Below are 19,320 nucleotides of genomic sequence, written 5' to 3' on the forward strand. Positions count from 1 at the left end.
CCTGCTCCAATTAAAGTGGAACCGCTCCATCAGGAGAAATTGAGAAACCCATTCTAGAATAGCTAATAGGCTGGTGGTTAAGCCAGTCACCTAGGATGTGGGCAAGTGGCAGAGTAGGGACTTGAAGTTGGGTCTTTCACATCTGAATCCTAGGCTGTTCTGGGGGGTGTCTCTTTCATCTTGACAAGGAATGCTATTCTGGACCTGAGAAACCTCTAATCACTGAAGTTTAATCGGAAGTGTTAGGTTATTGTGAAGAATTTTGGTTTTGATGAATTGGCCTTTTCCCACAAAGTTTAGTTGAAAAATTCTTGACCACCTCTAATTATTACCCCTAATGCCATGAAACTACCACCAAAGGACTGCACTTCTCATGCTGGAGCATTCCTGAAATTACTGCCCATGCCATAATTATGGATGGTTCACTCCACTGGAGGCGATTCATAAATTTGGTTTTGTACAGAATTTAGGGGCGGTGGAAATCAGCATTCGGAAAATAAGAGAAATTCTCATTTGCTGTATGAGCAGAGTTTGCCAGATGCACTGTGACTAATAAACTGCATTTATTCCATCTTTTACAAAAATTCTGAATTGGTTAATTTGTATTCTTTGTAGATGTAGAATCAAGGCATAGAATACATATAAAACAGTGCTATTTGTGCATTCATGACATGCTCAAAAGTTTATTATGCGCTTAGCATCTTGATTTAGAAAAACTCTAAATCTTTACTATTTTGTGTAATGAGGCCCCTGGCACCCTGCTCCAACTCCTCTCTACTTTTCCCCTTTACTAGCGCATGGAACATGCACTTATCAAACAGGCTGCGGCCTTGAAGTTTTAAGAAAGTGGATACAGCACCTGCACTCTCCCTACTCAAAGTACCAAACTCAAGGCAGGGAATGTACTGTTTACACTTCCAATTGAAGTCATTTTAATATTAGACATAACTGATGAAAAAATTCTCCATTTTAAAAAAGTTTTGGAAGAATTAAAAATGTAGACTGAGATAAATACATAAATTACTTTAAATGAACCTTATCTTCCTTTTTAAAAATTTCATTTGTATGTTTTGGTCTCCAAAGAACATGAATCAACATATCTACCTGCTGTAGCACTGCAATGTCCATTACAGCGTTTCTGTTTGTTTGCTTTTATACTAGCCCCACATGTAGGCTTTTGCTTTGTCAATTAAGTCACTTGATTTATGGAACATTTCCTGTGTTGATTTCTAAAACATCTCAATAGAAATGAGGAGAGACCGCTGTAAATACTACCTAGTGAAGTAAGTAAATGTGCATGACTATGTTCCCATGTATAGGGGGGAAAAGGCAGGCCCTATCCAAAGGACTTCACTTTGTTAAAAAAAAATCATCAGTAGTGGTAAGGCTACACTAATATAAATGTGCTAGTACATTATGACTAGAGTGAAGTGAATAATGGAAAAAATGCATGCAAATTATCAAATTCAAAAGCAAATGTTGATTTGAATGTATTTGCCGCCTTCCGTGTTTGCTTTTTGTGAACATTCAAAAGTTTAATTTCATTATGTTGGGAAACTCTTGTCCATGATGAGAGTTTGGCAGCACAGCCTGAAAAGTCATTAGACTCTGGTTTCATCTGATCATGATGTTTGTTGCACAGCTGACATCCTTTCACCAGAATTATTTATCTCTGGCTCTCCTACTTTGTCCTAAGTTTCGTGAGCTGCCTTGTCCCAGTGTCACTGATTTGACAGGTCATAAGTCATTACAGTAGATGGTTCTTGGCTTTGAACTGGTCACAGAAGTAGTCTGGAAATCAGCAGAGGGATTGGAACAGAAGTAACAGGCTTTTGGCATACCTTTCTGTTGAGCAGGCAGGGTGCCACATTCTGCACAAGTTGGAGCCTCCACATTGCTGCTACCTGCAAACCCAGATATGGTGAGTAACAGTAATCCTGGCTGGAGGTTACAAATCCATGGATAGATGTGACAGACAGGATCCTCATCTGGGAGGAAGAGGTGAAGTTTCTTTGCAAGCTGGTGATGGGAGAACCGGATCTAGTAGGTTAAATATTGAGTTGACGACAGCCTTGAGGTTTCATGCTACTTTGATGAACAGTAGGAAATCTCTGTGATGGAAGGGGAGGGCAGTGATGTAGCTATTTTTCAAAGCATTTCTGCCTCCCTGAAGTATCATTTTAATCTTGCCCAGGTTGATTTTAAGTTCTTCACCAGGTACTGATCTCCTTTGATATTGCCATGGGGAGGTGATCTCTTAGCCCCACTAAGGTTTGTCTCATGTTGTGTCCCAAAATGAAGTTCACTGGCAAGGCATCGAGGATGCTGGCATATGTCCCATGTTACAGTTTTTTTGTCACTATTTTGCAATTATTTAGCCTAGGAATGAAAGGTTAGAGATGGAGAAAATGTATTCTGCATCAAGTGTTGGCTTTTTGAGGATCAGGTGGATTGTTACATTTTTCAGGGAGGCTGACAGGTTAATTTCTTTAAAGGAAACCTTGATTTTCCTATTCTACAGAGGGTGGCTTGAATATTCATCACATCTTCTCTCTTTTCATCATTTGTGGTGGGGCCAAATTCTGAGAGATGTGGGATGGTTAACGTGATGGGAATGTAAGTACACCAAGTTCCCCTTGTATACAGTTGCTCTGTTTTGCAAAATATCATGTGAGCTCTTCATCAAGCCACTTGGTTCACAAACAGATGCTCCTTATCTGTAACTTGAGGGAGTTACCACGTATTAGAGTAGGCTAGATCCTCTTCTGACGAAGAGAACTGAAAGGAATAGTGCAGTTATTCACTCTGCTGTATGCCAGCAGTCTGCAGGCCGCACTCGGCTCACAAAGAAGCTGCTGCTTTTCAGCTGCGCATAGTCACAGGCAGCATCGGCACAGATAAGAAACGAAGAGATTGGGGCAGAAAGTAGCAGTGTGATAGCATTCCTGTGCCTTGCCTTCCAGTACTTCCTTCCGCTCCCAGAGCCGTATGGCAGATGCTAGCATTCTTGCATGGTGTTCTACTTCCTCACAGATGATCTGATCCAAACTTTGTAGATACCTAGGTCTAGATAAGTTCATAGAGGATAGGTCTATCTGTGGCTATTAGCCCAGCTGGTCAGATTAAAGGAAAATGAAGATTTGACATCAATCGGGGAAGTCAGTCAGTCTTGATATCATATGATCCCAAAGAATAAATTTGTGTATGAAAAAAGAAAAATTTAGAATTAAAAACTAATGTTGCAATACAAACAGGATGTGCTATATTCGAAACACTGAGATGTGATTGCTGAAGCTACCAGCAGCTATTACTATTTTAAATGATTATTGCTATTAATACATCAGTTAAACAGCACAGTGCCATCCACCTGCACAGTGTTAAGGAAGGTGAATGATGAAGTGCCAAGAGTAACAAAAATAACATTTTAAAAAGTAAGTAATGTACAGACAGGAAGCTCCATTTACAGTGGCTAGCAAGGAAAAGTCAGGCCAGTTAATGCGAACAGCAGAGAAGATACATTTGTGGGGCTTTATACAAACTGACCCGGGCTTCTTTTAAACACTGAATTATTATTGGGGGGGGGGTGTTTATAAACTATTTCACTGACCCAAGTCTCCGCTAGCAGCTCAGGACCTGGCTTCAGCCAGGGCAACGCTGCCTGCAGCCTTAGGCATAAGAGCGGAGCCCTGGGAAGCGGGTGCTGAGATGCCCCGTCCTGCAAGGGGGGGGGGAAGAGCCCCTTTTCTCTCCCCCCCCCCCTTTGTGCAGCCGCTGCAGGCAGCTGACCCCGCCTAGGGTAACTGTTCCCCGCCTCTGCCACCGTCTAGCAGCGCCTCAACCCCGGCTCCAACCCCCGGCCCTGATTTTGGCTCCGCTCTTCCCCCTGGCGCCAGCTGGTTGCCCCCACACCCCGAGCGTTCCGCCCGCCGAGCTGCGCCCTGTGAGCCCGCGGCCAGTAGGGGGCGCGCTGCCCCCCGCCCCTCCACTACGGGCAGCGGCGTCAGCAGGCGTCACGGAGCTGGCTCCGTCGGCCAGCGCATGCTCAGTGCCGCGGCGGCGGCGGCCAACTGCCGCGCCGCAGCGGCTTAGTGCGGGGCGCTTGTGGCCAGTGGTGGAGGCGCGAGCGGGGCGGCTCATGGCGAGCCCGGCTCTGAGCGGCTCCGTGGAGCGTCTGAAGCGGCGCTATCTGCGCGGGGAGCCGAGGCCCGCGGGGGTGAGAGGCGCTGAGGCGGCCAGGGGAGGAGGGGGCGTGGATGGAGCGGGGGAGCAGGAGTGGTGGGGGCCGCCCGGAGGGATGGCGCGTGTAGGAAAACGTGGGGTCAGGTCGTGAGCTGCTGGGTCGGTCCTTGGGCCCCTCTGAAGATCCAGGCTCCCTGGCAGCAGCGTGTCCCCTCCTCCCAGGCGGAGGCTCCTGGTCTCCTTGGTGAGGGTCTCTGTAATAGCCCCCGATGTACCAGCCTCATCTGTGGGTAGGGTGACCAGACAGCAAGTGTGAAAAATCAGGACAGGGAGTGGCGGGTAATAGGAGCCTATATAAGAAAAAGACCCAAAATCGGGACTGTCCCTCTAAAATCGGGACATCTGGTCACCCTATCTGTGAGGCATGAGGAGGGGTCCCGCCCCCAGCCTGTGGCATTGGGCAGGCTCCCTGGTGCCCCCTGTGGGGAGGGGTGTTGCCCCGAAGTTCTCAGCGTTGCACCGGGAGGGAGCGTCCTCCGTCTCTTACTGCTGAACATTAGTTACTTCAGAAAGAAAGAATCGCGACGTGAGGGTTATGGGGGGCCATTCACATTAAGGGAATTAATCCTGTGGAGGTTTTGTGTTACCCTCCTTTTAGGTTTTTGTCACGTGTTGTGTCTCACCTTCAGGCTTTGGCATGATTGAGTGGTGTGGCATTGGAAATGTACACCCCTTTGTGTTTTCTTTCCCTCTTCACAGGCAGCCGGTTAAAATAATAGCGTGTGAGGGAGTGTATGGAGCGCCAGAATCTGCTCAACACTTTGGGCAATGAGTGAGCCCTAATGGCTGTGGGACATGAGGCGTATTCTATATTAGTCTATTTTAGGGTACTCTGTAGCACCTATCATCATATTACCTAAGGACTTACTAAATAAATATTCAAACCTGTGTAACAATAAAATGGGAAGTGACCGCTAGTTGGTTGACTTGTGACACAGCAACATAAGTGGGTTTTGGGGAGGGATTTGGAGGAGGATCAGTTCAGGCAGGTTATTTCATGCATAAGGACAGTGTTGAAGAAAGCAAAAGAACATATGTGGTGGCTGGGTGGGGGATGGAAAGTGGTAGGAAGAACATGGATAAGGATGAGAGAGCATGGATAAGGATGAAGGGCCTAGAAGATTAGAACAAGAACTTGATATTCTGGATAGAGCCCTGTACACTTATATCCGCGGATGCAAATCGGTATCCACGGAGCTGCAGAGCTCTATCGGGAACCTCAGCAATGAAAGCAGCAGCCTGGTGGGCCGCTGCTCCCAGGAGCTAGTGCCCGTGCTGGCAGCTCCTCCAGCATGGCTGTATCACCCCCAGTCCCGCTCTCCAGTAGCTGTCCCTAATTGTGCTAGTGCTGTGGGCTGGGCTGGGGGCAGTACAGCCACGCTGGAGGAGCTGTCAGCGCGGGGCACTGGCTCCTAGGAGCGGCGGCCCACCAGGCTGCTGCTTTTGCCTCCACGGTTCCCAGTAGAGCCCTGCAGTTCCGCGGATACCGATTTATATCAGCTGATATTCACATCCGTGAATATAAATTTTGTCTCCACACAGGGCTCTAATTATGGAATAGGTGGGATGGAGAGATTGAAAGAGATGAACAATGTGGGCTAGAGTAATGGGCAGTAATAGATGATTATAGCAGCTGCAGTTTGTATTGATTGAGGGTAAGGTGGAAAGATATGGTTGTCAGAAAGGCCAGAGAGGAGGAAACTGCAGTAATCAAGAGAAGAGATTAGGGCCTGGATGAGAGTTCTAGTTATCTGGACAGAAAGAAAGGTCAGATATTAGAAATGATATGTAAGAAACTGACAATTTGGAGAGAACCTGGGAGCAAGAGAGCAGGAAGGGTTGAAGATGTCTGTGAAGTTAAAAGTCTAATTGATGGAAAGGATAGTGATGTTATCAACAGTTGACAATAAAGGGGCAGTGGAGAGGGTTGCTGTTGAGCTAGGGCCATATTATAGAGGTGGGAAGAGCTGTTAGTGATCCCTATATTAAGAATGCTTAATGCTTTCCATTCTTGGGACCTTTTCTTTGAGGAGCTCACACACCTTTATTGTTTGCCAAAAGCCTTTGATATTTGACCGAGAGAACACCTTCAGGCTACCCATTTACCTTTTCTTTGTCCCATGAAATTCAGTTAATCTTTTGCCAAGATATGAACTATTAAAAATTGACATCCCTTCTCTCACTTGCATGCCCCAGGAAAAACATTGGCAGTTTGCCCAAGTAATTGAACACACATACATTCTAAGTCCAAGATCATGCCAAAGCGACAATAGCAAGCTGTACTAGCTGGGAGCAGCCAGGTGGAGAGGAGGGCTCTCCAGACTAAAGACAAATGGATGGCCCCAGTGGCCCATTCTGCCTCCTTGGAGCATCAGAGGGGGGCAGTAATCAGGCTGGGTTTCTCCATCCCATAAATCCACCTGGATCCACTTCCCCGGTCTCCCTCCCCAGCCCCTGGGGTACTACATGGGACTGGAGCCCTTCCAACTCCCAGAGTTTGGCTCCCCACTAACAATCTCCTGATTGTACTAGTCCATCCTCCCTCTGGGATAACAACCTTCTGCTGCCTGGTGAGGTAGTTCTGTAGCTCAAGTAGTACCAATCCATGCTGCAATGTTGAAGGTTCAGAGTTCAACCTCTGTTGATGATGCCTGTTGGAAAGGGGGGGAAATGTTACAGTTACATGATATAATTCGTTTTTACTTTTTTTCCTTAAAAAATAACACACAGAGTTGCATGCAAAAATTACCTTAAAAGAACATTATTGAAGTTGGGAAATGCTAGATTTACAGTTGTCTGTGAAACCTCAGTTCTGCCCCTTTGTGCATATGTGTTATGATTAAGATTAAGATTCTGTCACGGGTATTTTTAGTAAAAGTCACGGACAGGTCGTGGGCAATAAACAAAAATTCATGGAAGCTCGTGACTTGTTCCTGACTTTTACTAAAAATACCCTGGGGCAGGACAGGGGTAGACAGAGCACTGCTTGGACTTGTAGCTGCTCCAGCCCCACCGCTGCTGCTCCAGCCCCAGAGGGGCTGACCCAGCCCAAGCCACTGCTCCAGTGGGATGGGGGCCTCTGCTCTTACAGCCCCGCAGCTGGCAGCTCCTTCTCCAGAAGAAGTCCCGGAAAGTCACGGAATCTGTGACCTCTGTGGCAGAATCGTATCTGTAGTTATGATACAGTCTTTTATTACACGATTATGTACTATTTTTTCCACAAGAGCACAGACTGGATGCACAGAAGGGTAGAATGAGGGTTGCAGGAGCCACCTTAAATCTAGCATTTCTTAACATTCAAGTGCTTGAATTTGCAACCTAATGATACTTTAATGTAATTTTTTAAAAGTGTATAATTATAGGTTGATGGCAAGACATAAGGTAGGAAATGTTGGAGTGATAGGCTGAAATGTAGGACTGGATGGAGCTGTTTCTATGGCTACCTAATCTACTTACACCTATTTACTTGAATGGCCCTTATCACTGAGGTATTTGAGAGGGTCTCAAGTTTTCAAAAATAGAAATAATGTTAGCAATCTTTCATTTGTAGCTTATGGGGAAATAGCTTGATTAGTTTATAGGGTTTTTTTGTTTCTTCGCTTATGTTCGTGTGAGGTTTCACTTACATTTTTGTTTAGGAAAAATCATTCTCTGCTCAAAGCAAACATCTTTTAACAGCAATTCCTTAGTAAAGGCACTATAAACTGTAAACAAATACATTGTAATATACATTATAATGGAATTAAAAATAGTAGGGACTTTTTTTCTGTTTTCTCTTAGGATTGTCTTTCAGGTTCATTACAGACCAAATGTAAAAAAGGAAACTCCCTAACATACACAGGTAATACAACGAAAAGGATGTTTTGGATATCTTAGTTAAAAGGAACATCAATTCAAATTCACTATTCTTTAAATTTATCTTAAGAATTCCTGTGCTTTGGGGGAGTAGTTTTATATTCTCTCCAAGTGTATTTTAAGTAGGCAGACATTGGTTTGTGTTTGTGAAACTCGGGCACCAGCCTGGAAGTGTATACATACGTATGGATTCTACAGGAGTACTCTAGGAAATCTCCTTGCGTTGCAGTTGCGGGTGGGTTGGCAGGAGAGGAATTGCTAATGCTTATGTATCTTCCCTGTGAGAAGGAGGGCTGCTGGTAAGGAAGATATGGGTAAAAAAGAGTATTGCTCCCACAGTGTCTAAAAAGAAAGCTCCACTAGCTGGGCATTAAACCAAAAACTAGTACCAATAACCTTTTGGGGGAGGGGGAAGGTGACTATAATGGCGCACTACTGCAATAGAGTCTTAGGCTGTGTCTACACTGCCACTTTCAGCGCTAAAACTTTTGTCCTTCAGGGGTGTGAAAAAACACACCCCTGAGTGACTAAAGTTTTAGCGCTGAAAAGCGCCAGTAAGACAGTGCTTTATCTCCTGGCGATAAAGCTACACCGCTTGTTTGGGGTGGTTTTTTTTTTTTTTTTTTTTTTATCACCGGGCGATTTCTCCCCTGGCGATAACGCGTGTCTACGCTGCCCACGTCACAGTGCTGCTGCGGACGTGCTGTAACATGGCTAGTGGAGACGTACCCTTACTTTCATCCATAGAATGAAAATCAGCTACATGCACACCCCACTCACGGTAAGTAAGGTTCTAGTATATGTATGACAATCTTATTATATATGTTTGAGAAGGTGAGGATTGGCTATTATTGGGATGTGGCAGAGAGAAGCATTTGGTTATCATTGGCCCATATATGAGAACTGGCTGCCATCAGTTGGATTGTGTGGGATGGAGTAAGTGTCTTGTTGAGAGGGGGTCGGTTTGTGGGAAATTCTTTGAGGTGGGTGGTATTGGGTAGCTCCCTATGTGGCAATATGTTGCTTTTATAGCCACGTACACAGGGCTGTCCTTAGGGGTGGGTCACCCGGGCAGCCGCTCAGGGTGCCCGGTGGTCAAGGACGCTCCGTGTGGCAGCTTCCCCATGTGGGTGCAGGAGGGATTGCAGGGGTTAGGGGCTGGGTTACAAGGGGGCACCCATGGGGGACAGGGACAATGGGGGGACACCCATGGGGGCCAGGGTTCCAAAATACAAGTTCCTCTAGGGCACCAGTTTCCCTAAGGTTGGCCTTGCGTGTACAGTACATGCAGGTGCCTAGGATTGCTGACTGGAGGGGACACAGTTAAACATTGCATGACGCAAATTATAAAAAATAAAATTAAAACAGGAAACTTAAAATCTTTAAAAAAGTTTTAGGTTATATAATCTAAGACATTTATATACATTCACTTTTTAAATGTACAGATATGAACTTAATGGTTACTATGCAGGTGGGGTTCCAGAGAAATGCATGTTGCCATGCTGATGCTCATGATAAGCAAGTAACAGGCTATGTTGTTCAAACTTCAAATTTGCACAGCAATTAGCATATGAATGCAAATGGTAAAACTTCAGGAAGACAGATGTGACTTGAAAACAAAGTTGAGGTTTCTAAAATGTTTTTAGTAACAGAACTAAGCTTTTAAAAAGATTCTCAAAAATGTAATAAGTTTGAATGTTCTTTAAAATTGACTTAATGGTTTTAGAAACGCAAGGTGGATAAGGTAATATCTTTTATTGGAACAACTTTTGTTGATTAGAGAGACAAACTTTTGAGCTTACATAGAACTTTTCTTCAGGTTTAATTTTGTTAGGACTTTTTTAGGACTTAATTTTTTTAGTCATCTATAAAACTTTTCAGTTTTAAATTATTATTAAAATACAATTTAGCTAGTATTTTGTATTTCTCTAAATTTAATTCCTAACTTGTCAGAGCTTGTTCTAATATATTCTGATTCTGTGTTTTGTTCTCTTAAGCAATAACCCTTACAGAGTACAAACTATATTAATTAAATAATTCTGGATTTTTTTAATGTGTGCTTTTCAACTGCAAAATGAAATATTTAATATTTGAATTATTTTATAGGTAACTTGGACAGTTCATCAGATAATACAATTATGCCTTTGTCCATAAATTTTTCACAATCAAAAAGTACCCACAATGGAAGAAAGCACTATAGCAAACCTCTTAGTGACTTGTTCAAGAGTTTCAAAAACTTGGATTGGTAAGAGATGAACCCTCATTCCCTCATCTGTCCTTAGACCCCTTTTTCTTCCTCCCATCCTCCCCTTAAACCCAAAATCCAAACAAATCATGAGTTAACCCTTAATACATTATGTAGGATTTTCAGACGGATCCAGTAGCAGGTTGCCATGTGCAAGGCTTAGCTTTCACAGTTTTTGTATACTCATACTTTCGTGGTCAGTAAGGATCAGCTTCTGTCTAACTAATGTAATAAAGTGAATAGGGCTGTTAAGCGATTAAAAAAATTAATCGTGGTGTTAAACAATAATAGAATAACATTTAAAAAAATATTTTTGGATGTTTTCTACATTTTCAAATATATTGATTTCAATTACAACAAGAATACAAAATACAGTGCTTACTTTATATTTATTTTTTATTACAAATATTAGCACTGTAAAATTTTTCAATTTAAAAAAAAACGTATTTTTCAGTTCACCTAATACAGTACTGTAGTGCAATCTCTTTATCATGAAAGTTGAACTTACAAATGTAGAATTGTATACAAAATATAACTGCATTCAAAATAAAACAATGTAAAACTTTAGAGCCTACAAGTCCACTCAGTCCTACTTCAGCCAGTCACCTGAAAGTGAGAACAGGCATTGGCATGGCACAATATTTACGTGCCAGATACACTAAAGATTCATATGTCCCTTGATGCTTCAACCACCATTCCAGAGGACATGCGTCCTTGCTGATGATGTGTTCTGCTCAATAACAATCCAAAGCAGTGCAGACCAACGCATGTTCATTTTCATCATCTAAGTCAGATTCTACCATCAGAAGGTTGATTATTATTATTATTATTTTGGTGGTTTGGGTTCTGTAGTTTCCGCATCTGAGTGTTGCTCGTTTAAGACTTCTGAAAGTATGCTCACACCTTGTCCCTCTCAGATTTTTGGATGGCACTTCAGATTCTTAAACCTTGGGTCTAGTGCTATAGCTATTTTTAAAAATCTCACATTGGTACCTTCTTTGCGTTTTGTCAAATCTGCAGATAAAGTGTTCTTAAAATGAACATGTGCTGGGTCATCATCTGAGACTGCTATAACATGAAATATATGGCAGAATGTGGATAAAAAAGAGCCAAAGGCATACAGTTCTCCCCCAAGGAGTTCAGTCACAAATGTAATTAACGCATTATTTTTTAATGAGCATCGTCAGCATGGAAGCATGTTCTCTGGAATGGTGGCCGAAGCATGAAGGGGCATACAAATGTTTAGCATATCTGGCACGTGAATACCTTGCAACACCGGCTACAAAAGTGCCATGCGAATGCCTGTTCTCACTTTCAGGTGACATTATAAATAAGAAGTAGTCAGCAGTATTTCCCATAAATGTAAACAAACTTGTTTGTTTTAGCGATTGGCTGAACAAGAAGTAGGACTGAGCAGACTTGAAGGCTCTAAAGTTTTACATTGTTTTGTTTCTGAGTGCAGTTATGTAACAAAAAAAAATCTACATTTGTAAGTTACACTTCCACGATAAAGCGATTGCACTACAGCACTTGTATGATGTGAATTGAAAAATACTATTTCTTTTGTTTATCATTTTTACAGTGCAAATATTTGTAATAAAAATAATAGAAAGTGAGCACTGTACACTTTGTATTCTGTGTTGTAATATAAATCAATATATTTGAAAATGTAGAAAAACATCCAAAAATATTTAGTAAATTTCAATTGGTATTCTATTGTTTAACAGTGCAATTCATCACGATTAAATTTTTTAATCGCGATTAAATTTTTTGAGTTAATCGCGTGAGTTAATTGCAATTAATCAACAGCCTTAAATGTGAACACTGATTTTGGGTAGGGCAGTTCATCCACTTACTTGAGATAACTATATGTGTAGGGCTCAGCTAGTGGGATGCAGGGATTAAGATATATAAGGGACTAAACAAGTGAGGAGAAAGGGAGACAGCCAGAGTTGACAAGATAGTCTTAAATCTATTTAGAAGACTCCAGAGAGATAATCTTAATGCACCAAGCTGAAAGAGAACATATATCACACCTTTTATTTTCTTCTCTGGATATCTTGTTTGGAAGAAAAAAAAGTTGTGCTTTGATCTGTTATAAAAGTGGTTTAGTTGTTGCATGCATATAATTTATGAAAATTAGATCGTTTACTTGTTCCACGGGTTTTGCGAAGTCATCAATTTCATTGTTTGATTGTAGTTAATATCTTATTTTATAAGTGCTTTTCATTCTGAAGGGGTCTCAAAGTGCTTTTCAAATTACTTAGTGTTGTCTCTTTGCATTCAGTCAAATGTAAATATGCTGGAATGAGAAACAGTTGTATTAATATGCAAATCTTCTTTACATTATATGCATAACATTTTAGAATGGCACTGAATAATTTCAGATTCATGTCATCCATTTGTATTTTTTAGCTTTGATGATGAGCTGGATTCGCTCTATGATTCAAGTCAGCTAGAACTAGAGGAAGAGGTCATTGTAAATGTCTCTGCAACTGATGCAATTCCAAATACAGTCACGTACACATATACAGAAACAGGTAATCAGAAAAATATTAAATTCACCTTCAATTTATCACATAACTTTTGACTTATATGTATGAAAAATAAAACCTTTATTCAGGTTTCAACTGAATCTTTTTCATAATCCAATTAATAAAATTAATTGAGTAAACTATATTTTAGTTTTGAAATGTAATGTTTTAGTAGATCTAGTCATAATTGTATTATATATAAACAAGACAAATTCTTTTCTAAAAGATTGGCCTTTTTAAGACTCCGGCAATGCCGTTCTGATTATTGTATGTTATGGATCAAGAAATAGAGAAAAAGAAAAAGCCAGCCATTATTAACACAGTATTTTCAGTTTATAAAATGAAACATTTTCAATGTTAAGAATAGGTGGTCTGATTAAATAACACTGTTCCAAGACATTATTTGACTTCCACATAAAAACATCTCTCATAATGTTCCTTCATGTTCTCCCACCATCACCAAAAGAACCAGTCAAAACACTGAGAAATAGTTACTGCTTAATAGCTATATTGTGCTTTCAGTCTGCGCACAGATCTTCTAGTGATGTCTGTTGGACTTCTGCGTGTAGGCTTAGGATATAATTTATGTATAAAACTGCACTGATCAGAAAACTAATATCACAGGAAATAGATGATAAAGGTTTTGAACAAATACTCATAGTATCTCAGGAGATACTCAGACTAACTTTTCACTTTAGTACCCGGTATACTGCTATTTAATCACAAAAGCCTAACGTGTTCCTACTTTTATGTAACAATAACTGGTCATCTGATTTATTAATCTAAACTGCAAGAATAATTTTTATAAAATGTGTTCTTTTCATTTCTTAGATGTCACCCTACCATCCAATTTGGCTGCAAACACAGTAACATGTAGTGACCATGATATCAGTAGTGGTCTGGTTAGGAAGATTGTGAGCAAGCCTGAAACTCAGGTATTGAGTGGTCAAAGATTAATACCATCTCACATCAACCAGATTTATGATGAGCTATATGTCATACATCAGAAACTGCAGGTAGGAACTGGAAATGACTTCAGAATATTTAGAGTATTTTTTTTAAAAAAAAGCTGCTCTTCGTATCATTCTACAGCATAATGTCAGCTGTTGTATTGCGAGAGGCTTTAACAACTTGTCTAATGAGGCAGTGTTGTCTTATGGATAGAGGAGGGGGCTTGAGATCTTCAGATAAAAGGCAATGTATTACAATAACTAGTATTAACCAAAAATTTCAGATCTAGGTGCCTAAAGTCAAGCTTCTAAACCAGGGGTTGGCAACCTTTCAGAAGTGGTGTGCCGAGTCTTCATTTATTCCAGTGTTTCTCAAACTGGGGTCGCCGCTTGTGTAGGGAAAGCCCCTGGCGGGCCAGGCCGGTTTGTTTACCTGCCCCGTCCGCAGGTCCGGCCGATCGCGGCTCCCACTGGCCGCGGTTCGCCGCTGCAGGCAATGGGGGCTGCTGGAAGCGGCACGGGCCGAGGGACTTAATGGCCGCTGCTTCCAGCAGCCCCCATTGCCTGCAGCGGCGAACCGCGGCCAGTGGGAGCCGCGATCGGCCGGACCTGCGGACGGGGCAGGTAAACAAACCGGCCCGGCCCGCCAGGGGCTTTCCCTACACAAGCGGCGACCCCAGTTTGAGAAACACTGATTTATTCACTCTAATTTAAGGTTTCGCGTGCCAGTAATACATTTTAACGTTTTTAGAAGGCCTCTTTCTATAAGTCTTTAATATATAACTAAACTATTGTTGTATGTAAATAAGGTTTTTAAAATGTTTAAAAAGCGTCATTTAAAATTAAATTAAAATGTAGAGCCACCTTTTTCCCCCCCACCCCCCCGGACCGGTGGCCAGGACCCAGGCAGTGTGAGTGCCACTGAAAATTAGCTCGCGTGCAATAGGTTGCCTACCCCAGTTCTAAACCCTGGTTACCCAAGTAGAAGTGGCCTGATTTTCAGAGGCCAAACAATCCCATCCCTGATGGGAGTCAGTTGGATCACTATGTTGAGGTGCTGAAAGTAGTCTGCTTTCAGCATTTGTGTCCCAGTACACCAAAGTGGTGCTTATACTTAGTGAACCATACATGCAATCTGTTATATACATTTCCATAAAACTGAAAGTATCCCTGATAAAATGACTGTATTTCAATATAAGTTATAATAATTTCATTTTTATAACTTTTAAAATTCTCCATTTTTTCTGACACAGCAAGAAAATTCAGCACAGCAGGAGTATGCTCTGCAACTTCAGAAACGAGAACATTTTTTAGCTGAAAGAGAAGCATTGCTTTTCAAACATGAAGCTGCTTTGACTAAGATAAGAGGTGTGGAAGAGGAAGTTCATGCAAAATTTCAAATTATAAAGGAGGTACAGTAATTTGTATTAGAATTATTTTCTTGGGCAAGCGTCGTTATCTCGGGCAAGCCATTTCACTTATTTCTTCAGTTCCTCAATTTCGTCACCTGGACATCACAATGGAGATAATTCTCATTTTTGTAAAGAGCTTTGAGATCCTCAGATGAAAGGTTGATATATAAGGGTAAAGTAATATTGCTATGTATTTTGGTTATTAGTAGTTGCTTTCTCAGAAAGATGAGTTTAACAGTCTGGTTCAGGGGTTGCCTTTTGCTTTTATAATTTGGAGAACAATATTATCCATTTCTAAAAGAATAATTAAATGTAACCACATGTGTGTGACTTTGTTCTGTATATCAAAAAGAATGGTTGGAGATAACTTGTCTAAAATTTTGTGATACATTAGGAAATAGTTGGTCGGAACATTTTCAACTAAATGAAATTTTGTTAATATGTTGTTTCATCGAAGCCGAAATATTTTGTTGCGCTATATTGATTTTGACAAAAACGTTGTCAGAAGGTTGGGGGTCTGGGGTGAGGGGAGAAAGAAAGAGACGCACACACTCTGTCACCTGAGTTATGGGAGACCTAGGTTCGAGTTCCTGCTCTGCCTGTTTCGGAGAGATCTGGGATGAAAAACTCTGCTCTGAAATTTTGAAACCTTGAAAGTTTCTTCAAAACAGAATTGTCCCCTGAACAGCTATAGTAATAAGTGAATGAAGAAAGAGACTAAGAGCCTGATCCAAAGCTCATTGAAGTCCACTAGAGTCTTTCCAATGGCTTCAATGGGCTTTGGATGAAGCCTTCTAATGAGGAATGGGATAGGGTAAGAGCAGGATGGAATGGAATTAGGAAAAACTGCTCTGAAAAAGTTTAAACTTAACCTTAGGTAGTAATTTGTTCTGTATTTAAGGAAAAGAGATGAGAACATTGATTGTGAGACAGAAAGCTGAAGGTAGTGAGGTAATATATCTTCAGCCATTTGAGATATGTATTAATGAATCATCAAACAACAGTCTGGAGTGTTTTAATGCTATTTTATTTTAAAATATGCCATTTAAAATTCATTTCCTGCAGTAATTTTTAGTATGACTTCTTTTGTTTATTATATGCAATATATCTTTTTACTATAAAAATAATTTTGCAGTGTAAGGATGAGAGAAAATAGTAAGGAAAAATAATTTATGTTGTTTTAACTTATTTTTAAATTACTTTCCTAAGATTCCTGGACTCTTAAACTTTTTCCTGTCCCCCTGAACCCAGATATACTTTCAGCAGCGGTTTAATAAGCTCTTGATCTATCTTTTGAAATACTTTTTTTTTTTAAAAACCAACAAAACTCTAAAATTCAGCATTTCCACAGCTCTTTTGACTGCCTCTGAAGTGCTGTAGAGCCAAGAAGGAGGAAATATTTTTAAGGATTTAGCATTTCCCTTTTGAAGTCTGGTTTCCTGAGAAGTTCTGGCAGGCATGTCACAAAACTAAAAGCTCCTAGTAAATTTTCTTAGTATGTTATATGGTCTAGCCAACCTGTAAAACACAGTAGCTTGGAGAAGTTCATGATTTTCTTTGAAGTTCTATGGTTCTCTGCCAGCATGGCTACTCTACTTAACAGTGTCTTGCAGGCAACTGGTTCCTTTTCAGTTAAGAAGGTGAGTTATATTTTTTGAGACTAGCTCTTTGTTGTTATGATCAGTTGGAATTTTTTTTTTTTATACCGTCTCCAGGATTGAACTTCTGAGGGTAGGTGTCAGAACATTCCCGCTAAAGGCTTTTGGCGCTCGTGTTTGTTTTCTATGCCTATAGGTCACATTCAGAGATTTCAGCTTTTAAGATGCTGTATAAGACACATTTTTCAGCTTGGCTTTATAGGAGCATGAAAGCAGGGCTAGAAAAATTTAGTAGACACTGAAATTTTACCAAACACTTGAATGCTATTTGAAGACTAGTACAAAAGATGGTAATTCTCAGATTAAGGCAAATTTTCCCTTCTCTCTCCTACCCACATTTGTCACAGTCCTGATTTTCAAAAGATCATGGGCAAAAAGTGCAGGCACACTTGGGCATGCAAAATTGCACACCTGACCCTCTGAAAATTAGACTCTGTGTTTTAATATACTGATTGCAGAAGTTGTTTCTAGTTGGTATATCATTAATCATATTTTTCTATAGCAACACGAGGCAGAAGTTAAACAGCTGTCAGAAACCTTGAGAGAGAAGACTAAAGAAAGCAAGAGGCTCAAATCATCATTTGACACCTTGAAGGAAATGAATGACTCTTTAAAAAAACAGGCAAGATCCATTTTCATACCTATTCAAGAAAAATTGTAAATATTAGAATCAATTTAAATTATTTTTGGCAAGTTGACTGATTGTATTTGCAGTCCTGTTAAACAAGAAATGACTCTTGTTCCTTTCCTACAACTTGGTTTTTCTTTTAACTGGTTGGTGTCTTTTTTTATAATCTCAAATACTGGTAAAGTTTGAATTACTCTTCTAAATAGCAGGCAACAGGTCACTCATAAGAAAAGAAACATTTCAATATCCTGCCAAGGAAGTTGAGACGCCAGGGATAGATAGCCTTCTAAAATTCAGAATGCAGCCCTGATCTAGTTAATAGCATGGGCAAATCTTCGTGTATTCCATAATGTTGTGGAATCTATTCGTTGCTGCTGAATTGTGCTACTGAATTTAAGCTTTTAAATACAATATATAATTGTAAATATAACTTTGAAAATATAAGCCAAGTGTAAACAATAACAGTGTTGTCTTTAGACCCAGAAAGACAACCGGAAACAACTATTCAGAATGGTGTCAAATGTTCTGTTCATCTCACTGAGCTGTTAATTTTCAAGCCTAAAATGTTGTTATAATTGTTATCTCTAAACTATATTTCACTGTGGATCTTCCAGCTAACATGTTTACCCCATAATCTTAAACTACCTCTTATGCTCATCAGGTGCTAAAAATCTGTTTCCTTCCCAACTGCCAAATCCTTTGTTTTTCCTTAGGACAGCTTCTGCAATGCAGTTGTATATGTTTGCAGTACAAAAATCTGTGGCATATTCAAAATGTGGGGGCAGGATAAAATTAAATAACCCAAGGGGTACCATACTGATTTATATTGCTCATTTTCAGATTCAGTTAAATCATTTTTGTAAAGTTTAATTGGAGATGATGCACAATTTTCAATTTGTTGTACCGGTGTGCTGAAGAAAAATCTAGTGACCTTGCTGCAGAATTTAGGTTCAGTTTATTCTGAAATACAAAATGATAGAGGCAGTGATAGTTACCAAGTGGGAGATTCAATTGGTTACCTCGGGCTGGCTTTGCTATGAATGCTTTGTAGTGAATTATTTCAGCTTCTGGGGAGGGAAAGCGAGAGTACATATGCTATTTTACCTTTTCACCTTTTCATGATTGATTATGGAGCATTTTTGTGATGTCCTTCTACTTTATGCCAGTGTGGTGAGAAAGTTAAGGCAGTTGACAAATGTTAGTCAAATTTTTAAAGTTTAAGACCAGAAGGGACTACCAGATCATCTAGTCTTATCTCCTGTATATCTCAGGCCACTAAAACCCCCTAGCTACTGCTAGCTAAACCCAAAAAACAGAATTAACAAAAGCATTACTGCCCTCAGAAGACTAAACTGTTGTGTGTCTTAGGGCATGGCTACACTTGCAGATGTAGAGCACTCTGAGTTAAACCAGCCTTCGTAGAGCGCAGTAGGGAAAGCGCTGCAGTCTGTCCACACTGACAGCTTCAAGCGCACTGGCATGGCCACATTTACAGCATTTGCAGCGGCATTGGGAGCGGTGCATTATGGGCAGCTATCCCAGCATGCAAGTGACTGCAACGTGCTTTTCAAATGGGGGGGTGGGGGTGGGGTAGAGTGTGACAGGGAGTGTGTTGTGTGTATGTGGGGGGAGAGAGTGGGTTTTTGGGGGGGCTGAGATCATGTCAGCATGCTGTCTTGTAAGTTCAGACAGCAGCAGACCCCCTACCTTCCCCCCGCCCCCACCTCTCTCTCTCTCTCTCTCTCTCTCTCACTCACAGCATTCCACACTAATGATTGCTTTGTCTTGGGGCAGATAAG

General features: G+C 40.9%; 1 protein-coding gene across 1 annotated transcript in view; it reads left to right on the plus strand.

Moving 5' to 3' along the window:
• Positions 1-4,135: 4,135 nt before the first annotated feature.
• CCDC138 (coiled-coil domain containing 138) overlaps positions 4,136-19,320 on the plus strand; it is a 53,376-nt gene continuing 38,191 nt past the window's right edge. The window contains exons 1-7 of the mRNA XM_065415251.1: positions 4,136-4,213; positions 8,020-8,080; positions 10,201-10,339; positions 12,755-12,879; positions 13,705-13,889; positions 15,077-15,235; positions 17,396-17,515. Of these exons, the coding sequence (XP_065271323.1) occupies positions 4,136-4,213; positions 8,020-8,080; positions 10,201-10,339; positions 12,755-12,879; positions 13,705-13,889; positions 15,077-15,235; positions 17,396-17,515 (867 nt within the window). The remainder of the gene's footprint in view (positions 4,214-8,019; positions 8,081-10,200; positions 10,340-12,754; positions 12,880-13,704; positions 13,890-15,076; positions 15,236-17,395; positions 17,516-19,320) is intronic.

Source organism: Emys orbicularis, chromosome 1, assembly GCF_028017835.1.
Source record: "Emys orbicularis isolate rEmyOrb1 chromosome 1, rEmyOrb1.hap1, whole genome shotgun sequence".
Taxonomy (NCBI): Eukaryota; Metazoa; Chordata; order Testudines; family Emydidae; genus Emys; species Emys orbicularis.